This window comes from Oncorhynchus kisutch, linkage group LG30, assembly GCF_002021735.2.
Source record: "Oncorhynchus kisutch isolate 150728-3 linkage group LG30, Okis_V2, whole genome shotgun sequence".
NCBI classification, from domain to species: domain Eukaryota; kingdom Metazoa; phylum Chordata; class Actinopteri; order Salmoniformes; family Salmonidae; genus Oncorhynchus; species Oncorhynchus kisutch.
In genome coordinates, this window is record NC_034203.2 from 7036734 (window position 1) to 7059536 (window position 22803).

A 22803-nucleotide genomic window follows, 5' to 3' on the forward strand; every position below is an offset into this window, starting at 1 on the left:
ATTAAGATGGGCAAAAGATCACAGACACTGGACAGAGGAAGATTGGGAAAAAAGTGTTACGGACAGACAAATCTAAGTTTGAGGTGTTCGGATCACAAACAAGAACGTGAGATGCAGAACACAAATGAAGATAAATGAAGATGCTGGAGGAGTGCTTGACGCCAATCTGTCAAGCATGGTGGAGGCAATGTGATGGTCTGGGGGTGCTTTGGTGGTGGTAAAGTGGGAGATTTGTACAGGGTAAAAGGTATTTTGAAGAAGTTAGGCTATCACTCCATTTTGCAACGCCATGCCATACCCTGTGGATGGCGCTTAATTGGAGACAATTTCCTCCTACAACAGGACAATGACCCAGAGCACAGCTCCAAACTATGCAATAACTATTTAGGGAAGCAGTCAGCTGGTATTCTTCAGATTACCTCAACAAATTAACAACTAGAATGCCAAAGGTCTGTAGTGCTGTAATTATTGCAGATGGAGGATTCTTTGACGAAAGCAAAGTTTGAAGGTCGCAAGTATTATTTCAATTAAAAATCATTATTTATAACCTTGTTAAAGTCTTGACTATATTATTTCCAATTAATTTCATGTATGTTTTCATGGAAAGCAAGGACATTTCTAAGTGACCCTAAACTTTTGAACGGTAGTGTACATTGTCACCAAATGGAAGTTGTTGCCTGTTCATCCGAGTGCCCATTTTGACATTCACAACATTCGGCGTTTGAGTGACTGCTGCAGTGTTTTTACTAGACTAGGTGACTACTTGTGCTCAGTATACTTTGCAGATGATAGTTGAGTGACAGGACAGTACTGGCATTATACTGCAGGTTCAATATGGTCCAATATGAGTTCTGTTATACTCAGACATCATTCAAACAGTTTTAGAAACGTCAGAGTGTTTTCTATCCAATACTAATAATAATATGCAAATATTAGCAACTATGACTGAGGAGCAGGCCGTTTGATATGGGCACCTTTCATCCAAGCTACTCAATACTGCCCCTGCAGTCATAAAAAGTTAAACACTTAATTTCATAATTTTCATATTACATGCACAACCCATAGTATGGAAACTTCATCTATGTAGTGGGTATACTTTCCAAGTTACAGTATTTCCTTTATAACATTTTTAATGACATCACAAAACAAGTGTTCTATAGATTGCCTCTGACCATTCCCCACATTCTACATTACAGTGTTCCAGTATTCACTTTTGAACGTGTTAGAGTTCCAGTGGGAAAAAATGTATTTTGAGACACAGCACATTCCTTTGATGAATTTGGAGAGTAGAGGACTGTTCCAAGAGAGTGCAAAGCTGTCCACAAGGCAAAGGGTGACTATTTTGAAGAATCTAAAACCTAAAATATATTTATTTGTTTAACATTTTTTTGGTTACTACATGATGCCATGTGTTATTTCATAGTTTTGATGTCTTCACTATTACTCTACAATGTAGAAAATGGTCCAAAAAATATATAACTTGAATAAGTAGATACTGTATGTATACACACACACAGCATTCGGAAAGTTTAGACCCCTTGACTTTTTCACATTTTGTTACGTTACAGCCTTATTCTAAAATTGACTAAATAAAAAAATGTCTATCAATTTACACACAATATAATGACAAAGTGAACAGGTTTTTAGAAATGTGTATATATATATATATATATATAAAAAACAGAAATACCTTATTTACATATGTATTTAGACCCTTTGCAATGAGATTCGAAATTGAGCACAGAGACATCTTCCTAGAGCTGTTGTCCTAAACTTAACAATAAGGGGAGATGGGTCAGGGAGGTGACCACAAATTAGAGCTCCAGAGTTCCTCTGTGGAGATGGGAGAACCTTCCAGAAGGACAACTAAATCAGGCATTTATGGTAGAGAGGCCAGACGGAAGCCACTCCTCAGTAAAAGGACTCTCAGACCATGAGAAACAAGATTCTCTGGTCTGATGAAACATAGATTAAACTCTTTGGCCTGAATGGCAAGTGTCACGCCTGGAGGAAACCTGGTACCATCCCTATGGTGAAGCATGGTGGTGGCAGCATCATGCTGTGGGGATGTTTTTCAGTGGCAGGGATTGGGAGACTAGTCAGGATTGAGGGAAAGATTAACGGAGCAAAAGAGAGATCCTTGTGCACCAGAGCACTCAGGGCCTCAGATTGGGGCTAAGGTTCACCTACCAACAGAACAACGACGACCACAAGCCCACGCCAAGACAACGCAGGAGTGGCTTAGGGACAATATCTGAACATCCTTGAGTGGCCCAGCCAGAGCCCGGACTTCAACCCGATCGAATATCTCTGGAGACCTGAAAATAGCTGCGCAGCGACACTCCCCATCCAACCTGACAGAGCTTGAGAGGATCTGCAGAGAATGGAAGGAACTCACCAAATACAGGTGTGCCAAGCTTGTAGCATCATACACAAGAAGACAATAGGCTGTAATCCCTGCCAAAAGGTGCTTCAACATAGGGGTCTGCATACTTATACATTTTCACAAATGTCTAAAAACCTGTTTTTGCTTTGTCATTATGGTGTATTGCACGTAGATTGAGGGAAACATGTAATGAATACTTTCCGAATGCCCTGCATATAGGCCTATCACTGTCGCAAGGCATATGAACTAACAGGTTATAAAGCAAACAACGCAATTATCACAACACATCATTTGTAATATGGCTTTTTTTTGGCTTCCCCTGTGATTTTACCCCCGCATCGTTACGTAATGGGGATAGGGAATTCTAAATGAAAACCTTTGAATCAAAAGCATATTGTAGTTAAAAATCTTTAATATTTATACATATATTTATATATGTACACATTGACTTACATATTCCTGTAATGGCAAGTAACGATTAAATTCATTAAAAGTGATTGGGTGCCACAAGTAACCATCTCTCCAAATAAAAACAAACTTCTCAGGTGTGTTTACACACATGCGTGTCAGGTTACATGGAGAGGGCTCGCTGAGAGCACAATAACCTTTCTTCTCTATTCCCTACTTTCCTTCCCCCTCTTTTTGTGCTGCAGTAGACACCTGCCTGTCATCAAAACGGCTAGTGCTGGAGTCTGGGGTCTCATGTTTTTTTTTTTTTACCAGGCATTTGTTCCTTTCCAAACGGACTCAAAACTAGCTAACGTTAGTGTGTTTGGGCTTTTGTTACACTTGGGACTTATCCTAGTAACAAATAAAAAAAAGAGTAAGGGTAAAAGACCTGGGTTGTATTCAAGGTTATTCAACGGTTTTGTAAACTGCTAGGCAAAATGCTGTGGCAACGCCTTGGGATAGCACTATGGTGTTTTGAGCCTAATAAGAACAGGGCCACGTGCAGTAATAGTGGTATTAATTATGGACCAAATAAAAGTCCCTTTCCCGGATGCCATACCTACAGGCAGAGGCGTCATGCCCATTGAAACCGTTACACATTACATAGTTTATTTTACACGGAATTAAATTATACTGAATTTGACCATCAGTAGCCCCTCAAATAGAATTAGGTGCATATCTCCTCTGCCAGCCTGATAATTCACATAATTGGAGGCAAAAACTCTTCACGTCACCTCAGTTCACTCCTAGACTTGTATACAACCCTTATTGTTATCCTACAAACACACTGGTAAAAACATAGTGGCACATCCATAATGTTGCCCAACCATGTCAAGTCCTTATGTATTTTAATGTGATTACAAATGCCGATATGCACAATAAAGAGCTGTCAAATGAACAAAAAAAATAAATGTATAGAGAATGTATTTAGTCCAAGGGCATCATTCCATGGCAGTCCCAAATCCCATAGTCCTTTATAGTGTCATAAACTAAGCTTTTAATAAAAACTTGAATTCAGAGTTTCAGAACTGTACGTTCACATCACAGGGTGTGACGGAGCCGGTGCATTGAATATGTGCTGCAAGCTGCCCTCTGGTGGTGTTGACGAGGAGATAGGCGCACTACAGGAAGGGGTTGGTGGAAGAGCCTCCAGCGGGGTAGGATCCAGCTGGGGCTCCCGCCTGGTTCAAAACAAATGGTTCATCAATATCGTAAAATAACATCACTATCAGCATGACTTCCAAACTCATCCATGAAGTTAGCAGAGAGAGCGCAGCTGCATGGGTGACCGCCCACATAGGTGTTTTTACATTGGACCCGTGCAGAAGTTGCATGTGTATGTAAATTGTATGTGTTCAGACTTGTATGTGTTTGTCACAAAGTGTTTCACACTGGTATTACAAGTATTACTATTATTAAAGACCACAATGCATCATTCGGTCCCTCAACATGATCTGGAAACGCACACACAAGCTACGAGCTGCTCACCATGAATGGGTTATTGGTCATCCCCGGCCCAGCCATGGGCTGCCCAAAGGGGGTCATGGAGGGCTTGGTCTGCCCGTAGACTGGGTATCCACCAGGGCCTGTCCACGCAGAGAGAAAAATCTGGCTGAATGGTCTATTTACCATTTAACCGTAGTAATAACTTTCCCATTTTTTTTTTTTTAATAAACCTGGTAAATGTAATAACTTGCTGGTAAACGTAATAAAATGTGGAACGGTAAAGTTGACTTTTTCTGCTAAATTGTAAAGTTATTACGTCAACCGGTGGTTATTACATTAACCGGTGAGTAACAACTTCATGAATAATGTAATAACTTCAACCAAACATGTTATAACATACCAAAATCAATGTTTTGTACTACTACCCTCAATTTGATGTACATACCACCACATACCACCACCTAGTGCCAATCACAACACAAACAACTCATACAGGAATACATAGACACTCACAAGCACACATTGAAACATACACACATGCATAGTCTCACTCACTCACACACCACTTTATTTGATCATTATTAAATCAAGCTTAATATGTTATCCGGTGGTTATTATGTCAGGTCGTCAGGTCAGTAGCAACTTTATTTCATGAACCATAACTTCAACTGATCATGTAATAACAATGTCTGTGTTATTTCCCTTGTTTTTATGGACATGGACTAGTGCTAAAACCATTAATCCGGCACTCCAGGAAGGCTCAAGCAAACACCCAAAGTATTCAAACGATTTCAAATCGGTTTGGCCGATCTGGATGGCACCAGGGCAATTGGTGTCAAATGAACATGTTGAGTAACCTTGCATGAAACCTGAAGACTGCCATTACAAGGTAACACAAGCTAACAACCTTGGCTTCAGTTCAGTAGAGGCTATCAAAGTCATGTGCTGCACAGAACCAACACAGTCAGTAACACCAGCAACCATCCAGCTCAATACAAACTATACTGAACAAAATATAATATACGTTTATTTGAGAATCAGGTGATGCTCCAGGGGACTATGACACAAAGAACGCCCCAAAAAATATCCCCAGGGTCATCCCCGGGACCAACCAGGAACTAGACAAGACCGCCAGGGGACTATGACAACGTCCTGCTGACCATTTTGTGATGTCCTGGGGACTTCTTTAGCGACTAATTATTAGCAGGGAACTATTGTAGATTACATGTTTAGATTTAGCAGCAAAAGTTATCTTTATCATTCCACAATTTATTACGATTACATAAGAAAAAAAAATACCTGCCAGAAAAATGACATTTGTTTATAGTGGAGGGCCACAAGAAAATTTGAAACATTTGGTGAGTCAAAACACAATATTTGGTGGGGGGAGGGAGGGGGAAATCACAGAAGTAAAGTCCAAACTATATTGTGGTATGGGTGAGACTACTAAGGAGAAGAGGGCACACTACTTACCGTTGGGTTGCTGGGGGTGGTAGGCCCCCGGCTGGGTGTAAGGGCAAGGGGCCTGGCCAGGGAAGGGCTGCTGGAAGGTCCCACTGAAACTAGTCGGGAGGCAGTAAGAGGAGGGGTTCCCAAAGCCAGCAGGCATACTCATAGAGCCTGTGCCAAACGAGGCTACGAAACACAGAGAGACGGGAGGGCAGAGTGAGTACCACAAACACAGTGGTACACAACCGTAACTTTCAATGTACAGTATCTACTGATGTCAAACAATGCTATTTCAGACAAATTGACACGCATTCACTGGCAGAGGCCCAAGCATGTCCTTTAAGCATGCTTGTGTTCATACTTCTGACTTCAACCACACACACGTTATGCATGTATTTATGTACTTTCACGTGCTCTCTCACACACACACACACACACACACACACACACACACACACACACACACGGCCGGTGCTATACCATTAGTCTGGAAGGGGTTGGTGGCCATATCCGGGGCGGCCGCAACAAATGGATTATTGGACGGGATGGCTGAAACAGGACATTACATCATGTTTTCATTACATTTGAGGGTCACCCATTTCAGAACTCAATGTTCAGGAATATGTAACACAATTCACTCACCTCCAAAGCCTTGCTGCACATGCATGCTGGGTAATACTGACTGAGTCTGGGCAGGCGAGGTTCCCAACACAGCTCCAAACATATTCCTAGATTCACATAAATACATAACATGAATCAATTTGTTATCGCATTGAATCATAAAAAACACTTTTTAGCAAGATCCAGAGGCAGTGTTAGTTTGTGCATATCTAAAACCTATTTTTAGTGCCAAGTTTTAAAGTGGCGTCTGTCTCTCACCCCTGGACACTGCTCCCTGTGGGGGCCGAAGAGCTCAGCTCGTTGTCCAGCTCAGCAAGAGCAGCGTAGCGGTCCTCTGCTGAAGTGCCCAGCTGGGAAGGAGCCGGTACAGCGCCGGCCACCGACGGCACTGGGACACCTCGCCCTACAGAGAGCGAGAGAGACATACACAGGGGTCAACATACAACACACATGGCAATGGACATGGACACTAACACACAAAAATAAGATAACATGCTGTGCCACTGTTGGGCTTGGAACAGATATAATGTAAATAAGAGGGAATGTATGAGAATGGGACCCAGGGGTACCTGATGCAAAGGACTGTGAGGGGGGTGAGGTGCTGAAATGTGAAGGTACTCCAGAGTTGCCAAACGCCTCAAAGTTGGCAAAGTCGGCGTTTGAGCTAACCTGAGTCGCTGAAAACCACAGAGGAGGAAACAAAACACTGACAACGTGAGGAATGTGGAAATCATAATGGCATTATGGTACATGGGAGGAGGGGCAGATGACAATGATTTAACACAAACACATTATAATAACGTGTTAAGTCTTCTTACACTACTCTTTATAACTGCTAATTTCCAAGCCCTCAAGTTATGATGTTGTCTCATTGAAGACAAACATTTCGAATCAACTCAATACTGGGAAACTCCTGAACTTCCATTTAAGTAAAATGTTCACTTAGTCACCCATTGACATTATTGCACGACTAAGTGGAAATTTGGCTGAAACTGAAGTTAGTTTGAGTGAAGGCCATTCCCACTCATTACCTGACTGGCTCGGGAAATGTGCAAAGTTGGCAAAGTTGGAGTTGCTGGCAGCCTGAGAGGGCGGAGTGGCAAAGATGTCTCCACCCAGGTCAGATAGGAGGTCAAACTTCTTCTCCTGAACTATAGGATAGGCCTGGGAGCGAACCACCACCGGCGACTGGCAGAGGGAGGGAGAGAGAGATGGAAGGGCATGAAGAATGACAGCATGCTTTAAAGAAAAATAACTGGGGACATGGGGTTGCACCCATTGACTTTTAAACTCAGCAAAAAAAGAAATGTCCTCTCACTGTCAACTGCGTTTATTTTCAGCAAACGTAACATGTGTAAATATTTGTATGAACATAACAAGATTCAACAACTGAGACATAAACTGAACAAGTTCCACAGACATGTGACTAACAGAAATTGAATAGTGTGTCCCTGAACAAAGGGGGGGGGGGGGGGGGGGGAAGTCAAAATTAAAAGTAACCGTCAGTATCTGGTGTGGCCACCAGCTGCATTAAGTACTGCAGTGCATCTCCTCCTCATGGACTACACCAGGTTTGCCAGTTCTTGCTGTGAGATGTTACCCCACTCTTCCACCAAGGCACCTGCAAGTTCCTGGACCTTTCTGGGGGAATGGCCCTAGCCCTCAGCCTCCGATCCAACAGGTCCCAGACGTGCTCAATGGGATTAAGATCCGGGGTCTTCGCTGGCCATGGCAGAACACTGACATTCCTGTCTTGTAGGAAATTACGCACAGAACTAACAGTATGGCTGGTGGCATTGCCATGCTGGAGGTTCATGTCAGGATGAGCCTGCAGGAAGGGTACCACATGAGGGAGGAGGATGTCTTCCCTGTAACGCATAGTGTTGAGATTGCCTGCAATGACAACAAGCTCAGTCCGATGATGCTGTGACCCCCCTCCCACCCAAGACCATGATGGACCCTCCACCTCCAAATCGATCCCGCTCCAGAGTACAGGCCTCAGTGTAAGGCTCATTCCTTCAATCATAAATGCAAATCTCACCATCACCCACGGTGAGACAAAACCATGACTCGTCAGTGGCCAGTCCTGTCTGGTCCAGAGACTGTGGGTTTGTGCCCATATGCAACGTTGTTGCCGGTGATGTCTGGTGAGGACTTGCCTTACAATAGGCCTACAAGCCCATCAGTCCAGCCTCTCTCAGCCTATTGCGGACATTTTGAGCACTGATGGAGGGATTGTGCGTTCCTGGTGTAACTCGGGCAGTTGTTGTTGCCATCCTGTCCCTTACCCGCTGGTGTGATGTTTGGATGTACCGATCCTGTGCAGGTGTTGTTACACGTGGTCTGCCACTGCGAGTACGAACAGATGTCCGTTCTGTCTCCCTGAAGCTTCGACGTCTCACAGTACGGACATTGAAATGTATTGCCCTGGCCACATCTGCACTCCTCATTGCTCCTTGCAGCATGCGTAAGGCACGTTCACGCAGATGAGCAGGGACCCTGGGCATCTTTCTTTTGGTGTTTTTCAGAGTCAGTAGAAAGGCCTCTTTAGTGTCCTAAGTTTTCATAACTGTGACATTAATTGCCTACCGTCTGTGAACTGTTAGTGTCTTAACGACCGTTCCACAGGTGCATGTTCATTAATTGTTTATGGTTCATTGAACAAGCATGGGAAACAGTGTGTAAACCCTTTACAATGAAGATCTGGGAAGTTATTTGGATTTTTACGAATGATCTTTGAAAGACAGGGCCCTGAAAAAGTGACGTTTCTATTTTATTTTATAATGACCAGAGGGTTTGAAAATAAACAACATTTTAGACATTTAATAAAGTATCTAAAATTGCTAATGTTGTACTGTAGCTTAGACCCTATTTCACATCATCTGACTTTGTGTTGTACCCACCATCAGTTGAAACATGCTCTTAAATACGGGGTGGGTTTCATTTCAATCACAGAAATAATAGAATGGACCCATCCCTTCAGACCACTGCAAATTAGCTGGTACAAGTATAATTTGAATCACTACAACAAAAGATGACCACCGTCGAATGTCAACACTAGTACCGCTAATGCCAACGGCCAAGGATGATTGATTTTGTAAATAAATAAAACAAATTGGGGTAGAAAAAAGCAACGTACTGCTCCTTCCCTGACTTTTCCTAAATGTCTGTATTTTACATTGCTCAGTTGTCAGAATGTGATTAAAACAAACAGAAGTACAGTACTTAAAGCTTTATACCAGTTGTTTTCTCTCCACACCTATTCCAAGGTAAATGGGCTGTAGGACGTTGGTACCTAGCCAGGCACTAATGTCTCTCTCTCTCTCTCCTCACCGAATGAATGACGTAGGTTAAATGGATGCGTGGATGACAGAAACTGATAATTGTGCACATTACTTCAACTGAATTCAAATTAGGCCTAACTGAATGATAAGGAGGGTCAAGAGGTTGAATTCATTTAGAATAGTGTAAAATTGGGAGCATAGATATGAGAAGATGAGATTGATTCACGTGTAAAGGCACGGTTAAGGGCCCAGAATACAGGGCCCGATACAATCAATAAATGCCTCCTTTTTTCATAACCTGTCATGAATATATATTTGTCAAGGTACATATACATTTGTCTTATGTCTATTTATCAGCATTGGCACTTATGTTTATACTAAATAATTTGACCGCGGCACCCTGAGTGTTCCTATCCTTCTTTTACATTATACTTTCTAAAGATAAGCTGTTACTGGACTGTATCATTTACTATAACTAAGGCCCGGCGATTCTAGCGTTAAATTGTCAGGTCTATTCTATTATCTATATTTCTATGATTTCAATAGGTTTCCTATGAAGTATTGACAGTATAATTTAAAACAGATATTCCCATTCAAGTCAACATTCTCTGATGTGTGGACCTCCAACCATCTTTGTGGTACCATTTGAAAGTTGACATTTCCAAATTATTCCTATTTTCGTACATTTATCAGCCAAAACATGACATCCACCCTGTATTCAAGAGCATGTTGTATCTCAACCGATGGCAGGCACAAAATAAAACCTAGATGATGTAAAATAGTCTAAGCTACAACATATGTGAAACCAATATATCATGTTGAAAATTTGACGTAAAAAAACCCAGAACATTTTCGTTTTTTTGGAAGACAACAAAATTGTTTGACAACGGTGTTTGTAAACTCTTAAATGTTATCAATCTCAACCATATATATATTTTCCAGTGATGAGGACTTGGATGTATGGTGGGGTATGCAAAATGGGTCAACTTTGAGCACCATTATCTCTTGAATGTTTTGGCATTCAGGTCTAAAAAGCCACTTTCTGTGCACTTCTACAAATACCTATGGAAGTGAAAAAGGGATTGAGTTTTAAAAGTTATTGAATTTACCCTAGACAAAGTTACGATTTTATTTATTTTTTTGCATCAGCCTAAAATGGATTTCCCCATATGTTAGGAAATGACTCAAAAGCACATTAGCCTGAAATGTATTACGTCATATGTTAGGAAAGAAGATGGGGAAATACCTGACGCGTTGGGGGGGTCTTGTTAAGCTGCAGGGTTCTCAAGGGCTGGACCTCCGGGGTGCTGCCTGTGCTGCTGGCTGAGGTGCCCGACTTGAAAGCCTGGGCAGTGGCTACCGTTCTAGCCTGGTCTGGAGAGACGTACCTGTGTGCACACAACCATGAGTAAAAATACATCCAGGGGTGGAATCGATGGGGAGTTCCCAAGGTGAAATCATTTTCACATGTAAAAATGGGTTGTTACTTGTTTTTTTTTAAAGTGAATTCATAAGATTTTACATTGAGAGCTCCGAGTGTGATTTTACATTAATACATCACAATAGAAACTGTCGGATCTGCAAATCAAATTATTCTGCTTTTGAAGATGTTCAGTTCACACAACACAATAGAAAGCAAGTGAGTGAAGTTCAGTGAACAGATGAATGAACCAAAAAGAAGCATCTCACCATCTTTTTTTCTCGTACTTTTCCTGGAGGAATTCTTTTACTTTCTGTGGTTCGTGGAAGTCTGGAACAACCAATGTCCGGTCATTGTACAGCCCCAACCAGATGTGTTTACAAACCTAGAGTAGAGAAAATGTTTGGGGAGAGGGTGTGGCGAGAGAGCGCGAGAGAGAAAAAGGAATGCCAATAAACTCCCTAGAGAGAAACAAAAAAACCTCAAATAAAGAAAGCAGACATGAGGAGACAGACATGCATAAAGACACTAATCCAGTGTTTTTCCAATGCTGGTCCTAGGGACCCACAGGGTAAGCAGGATTTTGTTCTAGCCCAATACAAACACATCTGACTCAACTAATCATCAATACCTTTGAATGAATTGGATTTGTTAGTGCTAAACTGGAATAAAAGCCTGCACTCCCTGCAGATCACTAGGGTTGAAGTGCACATTTCATAGTACATTACTTGACCTCATGTCATTACCTCGTTGGTGTGTTTCTGTAGGAATTCGATTTCCTGTTGCGTGAAGGTGGTCATAGAGATGGACTTCACTCTGTGGGGGGGATTCAGCCCTCGTCTAGTTGGGAGTGGAGGGGTATGTATTCGGTGTCATTCAGTTTACAAAGACCAGGCACAACATGACTGCACACTCACAGCTAAACTGTGCATTTATTGACATTCACTGTCAAAAGGGTTGTTCCATTTGATTTCAATCACTTTTTGACCGCACCCCTTTATATTTGAACAAAACTTGTCATATATATTTGCCCATGGTAGAAGTGGCCAGAAAGTGACTTTTTGAACCCGAAAGCCAAAACATTTAGGAGATAGAGGTGTTCAAAGTTGCCCCATTTTGCATCAATGTCTTTAACACTGGAAAATATAAACAGGGATGTCAAACTATTTATCCTTTAGCAGCAATTATCAAAAAACATGTCAACTAATTTTTGCATATGCTTTAACCATATTTTACATAAGCTGAGGTGTTCGTTTTGTGCCCGCTATCTGTTGAGACACAGCATACTGTTGAATACAGGGCAGGTGTAATTTCAATCATAGAAATTCATAGAATGGATTTATCCCTTCAGACCACTGCAAATTAGCTGGTACATAATTGAAATTCTAATGTTTACTTCCAATTACTACCACAGAGATGGCCACCAGTCCCCCCAGCGTAGAATGTCAACTTCAATTGGAATGTCTATTATTTTATCTACATTTCTATGATTTCAATAGGTTTCCTATGGAAGATTGACAGTATAATTTAAAACTGATATTCCCATTCAAGTCAACATTCTCTGAGGTGTGGGCCTCCAAACCATCTTTGTGCTACCATTTCAAAGATGAAATTTCTATTTTATTCACATTTTAGTACATTTATCTGGCAAACCATGACACCCAATAGCATGTTGTTTCAACCGATAGCAGGCCTAACAAACACATCAGATGATGTAAAATAGGGTAGGGTCTAAGCTACATGTGGGAAAAAAATAACTTATGCATTTAGATCATTTATGTTAAAATAAATGTATATATATATATATATATATATAAGTTTGACAACCCTGTTTGTGAGCTTTTGAATTATATCAAACTCAAAAATGTATATTGTCCAGTGATGAAGACATGGATATTTCATGGTAGGGTGGGATATGCAAAAAGGGTTCCCTTTGGGAAACTCCATCTCCTATATGTTTTGGCATTCATGTCCAAAAGAGGTCAAAAAGTGATTGAAATCAGATGGCACATCCCAAAAGTGAAAACCACCAGTGAAAGTCATTATATGACTCATAAGGCTATGCATTCATGTGCCTAGCCTTCACATATGACGTGAGATGATCACTTGTGGCATCAGTTGTGGTCTTGTCAGAAGTCCTTTCCTATTGTGGTCTCTGAACCGTATAATTTGCATTACTTGACCTACTGCCCCATTTCATGTATTCTACAAGACAGTGTCTGTCTGGCACTTATACACTTCCTCTATCTCAGGGATGGAAAACTCCAATCCCTGGGGGCCTGATTTGTGTCACTTTCCCCCCAGCCCTATAACTAACACACCTGATTAAACGGAATTGCATTCTAAACTGAATACCTTGATTAGTTGATTATTGGAGTAAGGTGTTTTAGCAGGAGCTGGAGCAAAAAGTGTGTCAACAATCAGGCCCCCCGAGGACTTGCCCATCCCTGCTCGATCTATACACATATAGGCGTGAGCAACGGATGTCCCAAACTACGCCTACGGTATAGACGAGATGATTGGGAAATAGGTTCGCCGGTGCGGTGACGTGCCGTTTTGACACACTGGTCAAATATTTGCCTTTTATCAGACAAGTACTTCGGCACAAACAATCCTTTAGTTAGTTGCCAAGCTAGGTATGGAACTGAATATTGACCTTCTAAAGATTGGGAATTGAGACCCCTCCTTACAACAAAGCATGGGCTTGCGACCCAGCCCAACCAATGGCCTCGAGCTAACGTCGGATAGCATTACCTGCTGTGTTGGGGAGCTTGCCAACGTTAGGCTAAACCACCAAAACACGTAATAAAGAGCGTCCTTTTGCTTTAAAAACAAGCCCACATAAAAACACAACAATAGAATCAACACAGTACTTACAAGATGCCAGAACAGGTGGTACAGACGAAGGAACCCACTGTCATGTTGGCATAAGTCGGGCCGCGCTGGTCGCAATCAAAGCACTTCCTATTCGGGGGTTGGCTAGTCATTTCCCGAAGCATCTTGAGATGCGTCTCCTCTTGCTTTCGCTTCGCACTCGTCGCCATGGTTGAGAAATGGGGCTACTAACAGTGGGAGAAGTTTATCGAGGCCTAGGGTGAGGATGTCTTCGGGGAGGCTTGCATCGACAGCGGTGGTGGTTCAGACACCTTGCTGAGAGGTCTAGTGGGACGGACACGTTCCTTCTTCGTTGGCATACAGGAGGTGTACCAGACAGCTAACCGGAGAGTGACTGACACCTACCGGTGGGAAGATCTGGTGGGCAGCAATGACCATTCGACAACAAATTACATTGATGAATAAAAGTTTAATAGTAAATACCATCATACTGACATCTTGTGTAAAAACACAGATACAAGAGATTATCATATTTTGGTCTCTACTTTGACATGATCAAGTTTATCAAGATAAGAAAGTCCTTTGCCTCAAATTTGGCACTGTTGAGGGTAGCAGGTGTCCACCAAATAAGCCATGAGCCCATCCGACCTTCCTCCATAGGAATCAATCGGCTCCTGTTTTGGATGAGGGAACAAGCAAGCCAAGGCCCCACAGACAGTGGTTGCACTGTTCTCGCCAATGAGTCTCCGCCTCTGCTCATCCTGTTTACTTGCTCCCTAGGAGTTGCCCTGGTCATGTTCATTAGGGGCACGTTTTTAAAACAGAAAACGAATATGAGCATTATTTACTGGATATGCCCAGGTAGTCTGCCCCCTGTTTCAAGGCGGTGCCTAATGAACACGACCCCAAGGTACTTGCTGTCACAAATCTTTACATAATAAGAATTGGTTTATGCTCAATCGTTAGGAAGTTAATGAAATGTATAGATCAGTTGATCTGCACAGCTCCTTTCTCAGGTAGACCCTCATGAACAAGCACATCCTTTTAACTGTCAGACAGCTGGTTGGTAAGGATGCATTTGCAGTACCACCAGACTCCGTCGGAGGGCAGTGTCACTTTGGCCTCGCTCTCTTTTCTTTGGTGCCAATGGAATCCCCAGTTTCAGATGGCTAAAAGTGGAGATAAGGCTGGTATTTCAGACACAACACAATAACTGAATACATGCCAGAAATACACAGGCAAATTTAGGTGTCACATCCCTTTAGTCTAGATTCCAGTCTGTTTCTGCTTTAGCCAACCTGTAATCATGAAATGTTATATTGGCAAACAAGGTAAGGCAACAATGTGACATTGTTACAAGTTAACCTTAGCTGTATTGGATATAGTGGACCAATGTAAAGGGTTGATACAGTATGGGGATCTCCAAAGCCATAAATACGAAACATTTGGCATCAATGAACAGGCTAATAAAGTCTGATATATAGCCATCTCTATACCAGGCTCTGGGCCTTAAGATAGAGTTTAGCAGGTACTCCCACCATAAAATGGTGAGGTGTCATAAAAGTGTCATAGTGGGGTTATATTACCTGTTGCCTTTTCCGTGTAACACGGAAGAAGTCCTCCATGCGAGTTTGTTGGCTCTGTCCTGCTGCCTTGTCCTCCTCCCTCTCCTTCCTCAGGCGTTCACGCTTCTCACTGAACTTCTGCATTCGACCTCGTACTCTTTGCTCCCTACATAACACACACACATATAAGGAATAATTCAGTTTTAGATTACTGGGCAAGGACATAAAACAACTATGCACTGCAGATATAGAGGACTCAATTTGTGCACACCAGGGGTCGCATATATCAAGCGCCTCAGTTTGACTTTTTCAAACACAATTAATAAGATTACATGGTCAAGGGGAACCTGATCCTACTCTGAGATGCTTGATACATATGGCCCCTGGTCTAATTCCAAAGGTGGTCGGTCATACAGGACCAGAACAGTACTTGACGTGTTTCTCGTGGCACAGAAAGTGGACCAGGGCCTCCTCATCTGGCTCAGTCCAGACCAGGTTCGGGAGCTCGGTCAGGGGGGCATCCAAAAACAGCTTGCGGGCATCCTGATACTGCCAGAACAGTGGGACAGGGTGGGTCTGAAGGAAGAGGGAGGAAAGGGGTTGGGTGTTAGTCTAATTACATGGACAGGAACATAGCATAGAAGGTGAGGTCTGAGATGAAAAATGGAATAATCATTCGTTCATATATGTTATTCATATGTGGAGTGGTAACAAATGACATAGATCATTTAATCTTTTCTTGGTTTACTAGTATATTTTATCCAGACTTATAGATAAGACTTCAGCAAACACATTGGCACCAAAATCTCCAAGACAATTGCATTGCAGTAATATGAACAGTTGTCAGGGAGGGAACATGTACCTTTCTGTTGATGTTCAGCACCACGTTCTCTATGTTCCGGTGCTGCTGGATCAGAGTCAGAGCTCTCTTAGGTCCAAGGCCTGTGATTTTGTCACAGTAGTCACAGCCCAACAAGATACACAGGTCCACAAACTGACATACATTAGGAGGAAAGACAAGGGGTGTTAGCCTAAGCGATTAAATATCACTGAATAGATAGTATGGGAGCATTTTGAGGGTTGAGAGACAGTTGAGAGATTACACTTGAGAGAAAGGTATATGATGTTTATGCCTTACAAGAATGTAGTATGCTTGTACACATGATGCCTATGAACATGTAATGAAGGCCTTTGCCTCATTCAATACAAATGCTTTGGGTGGAGGAGGTATCTTACCTCTTCATGTGTCATCTTCAAAATGTCTAGCAGCTTGGGCAGAGAGTACTCAATGACTTCGCTGCGAGGAGAATAATAATTCGATTTAGAGACCCAGAGAACTGGCCATCAGTCATTACAATTACAACATCAGTCATCATGTTTAAAAATTTTTTTTTTACTAATACTTTGCCACAAAGTGCTTAGAAGTAACCATGACCTAAAACCTTTTCTATTGGGGGAAACCAAACTGTAAATATATGAAACATAAATCCTGTACACTCCAATTAGTATGATATGTTATGCTTCATATGATATGTATTACTTTGTAGATGTCCATTATCTATTTTGTATGATTTGTAACAAATTACAATTAATATGATATGTTATGAATTGCAATTTGTACAATATGTTGTGAATCACAATTAGTACATCATGCTACGAATTTTCAAAAACGTATGATATATGTTACGAATTCCAATTTATTGTGGCTAACATTAGCTAGGTGGCTAACGTTAGCTAACCTAGGTGTTAGGGGTTAAGGTTAGGGTCAATGTTATGCATGAAACACACCAACAATCTCTGTGCCGATAGTCTGCCAATAGGTATTTATCACAGTGGGAGTGTTCCTTCTCTTGCTAGAACAAAAGCAGCACCCGCTGCTTGCGGACCCGGTAGTGCCGAACCTACCGATTCTACTTGTAGAATCGCAATGCTCGTGTCAGTGGCCAACTACTTCACTTTGAGCCAATCAGAGAGCACGAACCCCCACGTGGGGGAGCCAACACTTCATATGCAATGTTGGCTGTGGAATAGTAGCTAGCTAAGTGCACAGATGCAATACACACAACACTAAACACTTCCTCCAAACTATCTAACCACTGTAGCTAGTATTGGCATTATAATTAAATCACAATGGATTTGCTAGTTTCCATTAAACAACTGCCTGTGTTAGCTGCTGAGTTAGTGCAGTGTCCTTAGCTGGCTATGTTGCTCTAGCTAGCAAATATGCTAACTTTAGCTAGCTAGCTAAACATTTGGCTATGGGCTGGCACTGACAGTATGGGATTATGGAGAGTGAATTAAATTGTTTCTTCGTCATCTTGCTATGTAGTTATCTAGCTGTGGTCATCTGGTTAGTATCAACAAGGGCTTTCTATAAAATAGCAACATTAGCCAGTGTCCATGTCTCCATCCAATTCGCTACACACGTATAACAACTTCTAAATATGTGTATGCAACCTATTCGATTTGACAGCTTGGAATGTAGACCATAAGTAATATGCACAGATATGCAAAGCCAAACAAAAAAACTGCCACATTCTGGTTAGGAGTATTTTAACAAGGCCTGACGACTTCCAAGGTCTTTGCTGTGTGAATACAAAAGACATTGACTGCAGACCCCCTGTTCAGAGGTGCTAAGTACTGTCAGCAGGCAAACGTTTCACTATTCTGCTGGTGTCTTGAGCTTTTATGGTTAAGCTTAGGGTTAAGGTTATGAGTGATGTTAAAGAGTTAAAGTTAGGTTTAGGGGAATTGTTAGCTAGCATGCTAAGTAGTTGCAAAAGTAGCTAAAAATGTGTAAGTAGTTACAACGTTGATAATTAGCTAAAATGTGATGAGATTCGAACATGCAACCTTGTAGTTTCTTGACATTCGCGTTATTTGGGTTGCTAGACATTCATGTTATACACTCACCCATACCAAATCATTGTCTTATGTAACCACTGGGGCGGCAGGTAGCTTAGTGGTTAGAGTGTTGGACTAGTAGCAGAAAGGTTGCAAGATCGAATCCCCGAGCTGACAAGGTGAAAATCTGTCTTTCTGCCCCTGAACAAGGCAGTTAACCCACTGTACCTAGACCATCATTGAAAATAAGAATTTGTTATTAACTTACTTGCTTAGTTAAAAAAAGGTAAAATAAATACCTAACATATCATACTAATTTTAGTGTCCCTGAAGTACATTTACTATATTACCTCTAGTCTATGAGACCAGGCTGTATAGACATGGTTATGGACTCAAAGGTGCACTCTCACCAGTTTTTCTTGGCATTGAGCTGGCGGATCAGAATGTTTCCACCAAAGGGCAAAGTGTCCATGTCTTCTGATGCTACCGCGTCTACTGTGCCCTGTTTCACCAGGTGGGCACATAGTGCCTCGCCATCTCCTGGAGCCTGGAGAGAGTAAGAGAGTGGATGGAGAGGGTTCATATGTTATGGTTATGGTGGTTGGTTTTTGTTCAAGACAACTTGGTATAATTAGGGTATGTGTTCAGGGTTAGCATGCTACATAGAGCACTCGCACACTGACCTGGATGATGGGCACACCCATAAGCTTCAGAAGGTGGAGACAGTCCCGTGTCTGAGGGGACACTACAGGTGCCCACAGAGAGGTCAAAAGTAAAATACAGGAAGATGGAAAACTGGTATGCGCTGTGATTGAATTCCAATGTTTCTCTTACCTGCTCCTGAATGACTGGGGGAGCTCCAGCCTGCAACCTGTGCCCTCTTCTCCAACTGAAAGAAAACAGAGAATACAATTAAATTAAATCGTATTGACATGGACTGTAGCAAATTGTACCCTATTCTCTATTTAGTGTAGTGCACTACTTGTGAGGGTATCATTTTGTAAGGTACAGTGCCTTCAGAAAGTATTCATAGCCCTTGACTTATTCCACATTTTGTTGTCACAGCCAGAAATGGATTAAATATATTTTTTTCCTCACCCATCTAGACACAATACCCCATAATGACAAAGGGAAAACATGTTTTTCGAAATGCCAGCAAATGTTTTGAAAATGACACCACTGAGTCAATACTCTGTAGAAGCACCTTTACCAGTGATTACAACTGTGAGTCTTTCTGGGTACGTCTCAGAACTTTCCACACCTGAATTGTGCAACATTTGCCATTATTATTTTAAAAATTCTTCAAGCTCTATCAAATGGGTTGGTAATTATTGCTAGACAACCATTTTCAGGTCATGATTTAAGTAGATTTAAGTCAAAACTGTAACTCTGCCACTCAGTAACATTAACTGTCTTCTTGGTAAGCATTCCAGTGTAGATTTGGCCTGGTGTTGTAGGTTATTTTCCTGCTGAAAGGTGAATTCATCTCCCAGTGTCTGGTGGAAAGCAGACTGAACCAGGTTTTCCTCTAGGATGTTGCCTGTGCTTAGCTCCAATCAGTTTGTTTTTTATCCTGAAAAACTCCCCAGTCCTTAACGATTACAAGCATACCCATAACATGATGCAGCCACCATTATGTTTGAAAATTTGGAGAGTGGTACTCAGTAATGTGCTGTATTGGATTTGCCCCAAACACAACACTTTATATTCAGTATAAAAGGTGAATTGCTTCGCCACATTTTTTTGCAGCATTACTTTAGTGCCTTGTCGTAAACAGGATGCATATTTTGGAATATTTTTATTCCGAGCTTCCCACTCGGACAATTAAGTTAGTATTTTAGAGTAACTACAATGTTGTTGATCCATCCTAAGTTTTCTTCTAACACTGCCATTAAACTCTGTAACTGTTTAAAAGTCACCATTAATCTCGTGGTGAAATCCCTGAGCAGTTTCTGGCAACTGAGCTAGGAAGGATGCCTGTATCTTTGCAGTGACTGGGATGACTACACCATCCAAAGTGTTATTAACTTACTTGCCCCCCCCCCCCACCCACTGCTCGACTGTGGGACCATACAGATAATTGTACGTGTGGGGTACAGAGATGAGATAGTGTTTAACCAGATTGTTTAATGACTATTATTGTACACAGTGAGTCTGTGTAACTTATCATGTGACTTGCAAAACACATTTGTACTCCTGAACTTGTCATACTTGTCAGGCTTGTCATAACAAATTGGTTTAATTACTTGACTCAAGACATTTCAGCTTTCATTTTTTATTAATTTGGAAAAAATGTTTTTTATTTTTATTTTTTATAATTCCACTTTGACCTTATGGGGTATTGTGTGTAGGCCCAGTGACAAACAAATCTCAATTTAATCAATTTTGAATTCAGGCTCTAACAACAAAATGGGGAAAAAGTCAAGGGGTTTGAATACTTTCTGAAGGCACCGTAGGTAGCTATGGTCTCAGCTGTAATTCTAAGAGCACCACTAACCACAGCCCTTTTCTCTCCAGGAGGCTTCCCATCGAACACAAACAATGGTTTGATGTCATGCTCCAGGAAGGTTAGCGTTCGAAAGAACAAACCTGTCAAGGGACTAGAGTGAAAGGATGGGAACATGGGTTAGAAACAGAAACATGTCCCAGAATTCAGAGTTAGTTTACACAGGTCTACACATCCCAATAGTCTAAAGTGACTCCCTCTCTTCCTCTAGCTACTTACTTCATCTGCACTGGCTGGAAAGAATTGGACAGATGACAGTAAATAACTGGTAGACATTCGCCATATGCTTTCCCCTATCCTGTGATTTTAGATAAGTGCCGATGAAGGAGGAAGAAGCCACATTTGAGGTGCTGTCAACAATGCCAACGGTTGGGTAAGCTTCTCAATTTAGAAGTTAGAAATGACAGCTCACCCCAGTAACCGAAGATTTGGTACTGCAGTGCGGAACTGGTTCAGAACAATGGAGGTGTCCAACGCAATGACCTTTCCTAAAATTGAGGCAAAACAAATGACTGCATTTGTAAAATCTTTGAGTGAACTCAATGAGTAGGAAACATCCAACTGTGCCCATATCTAGTACTGGATTAAACTTGACCAAGCTAGTTTGATAACGTGAATAATGCCTGCCCTGTCTGGTAGAGTCAATGTTGGGGAGACGTCATGTCAATTATTGGGTGGGGCACACTGATGCTCCATAACATTATACATGCTAGGATGTAATAAAGAGCATGTGAAGGAGGTCAATGTTGATACTAGTAACAAACTGCATGCTAGCTAGCTAACGTTAGCCTTAAGTAGCTAAGCATGCAAACTTACCTGTGTAGTCGCAGATCTCTTTGTAAGAAATGGCACCAGGTGCATCGCTACGAATCAAATCTGCCAGTTTTGTAATACCCATTGTGCTTGTCTGACAGTTAGTTATAAAGCCAACAAATTAGATACACAGTTTTGGTGATGCTGTGCACCCGGAAACCTGCTTTGTTGTTGCTACACGAATCTACCAATAGGGGCAGGAGGGATCAAACAAATGGAGAGCACAGTAAGAGACTATACCTTAAAAAGCCACCCATAATTTCTTACGGTAAACAATTTACAAACAATCCATTGATATACAGTGAACAAAAATATAAACGCAACATGTGTGGAAGTAAGGGGGCCAGAGACAATGCATCTTTCCTGATATGAAATATACGATCCCAGAAATGTTCCATATGGACAAAAAGCTTATTTCTCTCAAATGTTGTGCCCAAATATATTTACATCCCTGTTAGTGAGCATTTCTCCTTTGCCACACGAATCCATCCACCTGACAGTTCTGGCATATTAAGAAGCTGATTAAACAGCATGATATTACGCAGGTGCACCTTGTCCTGGGGACAACAAAAGGCCACTCTAAAATGTGCTGTTTTGTCACACAACACAATGCCACAAATGTCTCAAGTTTTGAGGGAGCATGCAATTGGCATGCTGACTGCATAAATGTCCACCAGACACAAGCCACCCCCAATGTCGAGAATTTGGCAGTACGTCCAACCGGCCTCACAACCACGTGTATGGTGTCGTGTGGGTGAGCGGTTTGCTGATGTCAATGTTGTGAACAAAGTGCCCTATGGTGGCAGTCGGGACAACGAACACAATTGTATTTTATCGATGGCAATTTGAATGGACAGAAATAACGTGACGAGGCCCATTATGAGACTCCTTTTTTTTTAAAGGAATCTGTGACCAAGGGATGCTTATCTGTGTTCCCAGTCATGTGAAATTCATAGAGTAGGGCCTAATGAATTTATTTCAATTTCCTGATTTCCTCATGAACTTGAAAAGTTTGGGGTCACTTATTAATGTCCTTTTTGAAAGAAAAGCACATTTTTTGTCAATTTAAAATAACATCAAATTGATCAGAAATACAGTGTAGACATTGTTAATGTTGTAAATTACTATTGTAAAAACGGCAGATTTTTTTAATGGAATATCTACATAGGCGTACAGAGACCCCT

The 22803-nt window shown here is 41.6% G+C and overlaps 2 protein-coding genes across 3 annotated transcripts; both read right to left on the minus strand.

Moving 5' to 3' along the window:
* Positions 1-2776: 2776 nt before the first annotated feature.
* LOC109875001 (arf-GAP domain and FG repeat-containing protein 1-like) lies at positions 2777-14260 on the minus strand. Of its 2 annotated transcripts, XM_020467120.2 has the most exons (12): positions 13934-14260; positions 11803-11896; positions 11326-11441; positions 10883-11024; positions 7384-7540; positions 6922-7029; positions 6611-6755; positions 6374-6459; positions 6212-6280; positions 5756-5917; positions 4325-4422; positions 2777-4017 (listed from the first exon to the last, which is right to left on the minus strand). In XM_020467120.2, the coding sequence occupies exons 1-12, from the start codon at positions 14098-14100 to the stop codon at positions 3958-3960; spliced, it is 1404 nt and encodes a 467-aa protein (XP_020322709.1). In that variant the 5' UTR covers positions 14101-14260; the 3' UTR covers positions 2777-3957. The 2 variants fall into 2 exon arrangements, with proteins under 2 accessions (XP_020322709.1, XP_031665602.1); XM_031809742.1 differs by lacking the exon at positions 6922-7029 and having other exon boundaries at positions 13934-14259.
* Positions 14261-14340: 80 nt separating this feature from the next.
* Positions 14341-21832, minus strand: zgc:110269 (probable flap endonuclease 1 homolog). Its single transcript, XM_020467666.2, has 11 exons — positions 21623-21832; positions 21219-21294; positions 20798-20900; positions 19135-19189; positions 18984-19045; positions 18711-18847; positions 16693-16753; positions 16319-16450; positions 15887-16032; positions 15478-15622; positions 14341-15060 (listed from the first exon to the last, which is right to left on the minus strand). Exons 1-11 carry the CDS (start codon positions 21702-21704, stop codon positions 15004-15006), a joined length of 1056 nt encoding a protein of 351 aa, XP_020323255.1. The 5' UTR covers positions 21705-21832; the 3' UTR covers positions 14341-15003.
* Between the last annotated feature and the right edge of the window lie 971 nt (positions 21833-22803).

Excerpts from the sequence above, each read along its gene's own strand:
- LOC109875001 (XM_020467120.2), bottom strand. The coding sequence starts at position 14,100 with ATGGCGACGAGTGCGAAGCGAAAGCAAGAGGAGACGCATCTCAAGATG. Across the intron at positions 7,030-7,383 it reads ACATTTCCCGAGCCAGTCAG|CGACTCAGGTTAGCTCAAAC; the intron begins GTAATGAGTGGG and ends TGTGGTTTTCAG. Across the intron at positions 6,460-6,610 it reads ACAGGGAGCAGTGTCCAGGG|GAATATGTTTGGAGCTGTGT; the intron begins GTGAGAGACAGA and ends ATGTGAATCTAG.
- zgc:110269 (XM_020467666.2), bottom strand. The coding sequence starts at position 21,704 with ATGGGTATTACAAAACTGGCAGATTTGATTCGTAGCGATGCACCTGGT. Across the intron at positions 16,754-18,710 it reads CTCAATGCCAAGAAAAACTG|CGAAGTCATTGAGTACTCTC; the intron begins GTGAGAGTGCAC and ends TTCTCCTCGCAG. Across the intron at positions 16,451-16,692 it reads TGAAGATGACACATGAAGAG|TTTGTGGACCTGTGTATCTT; the intron begins GTAAGATACCTC and ends AATGTATGTCAG.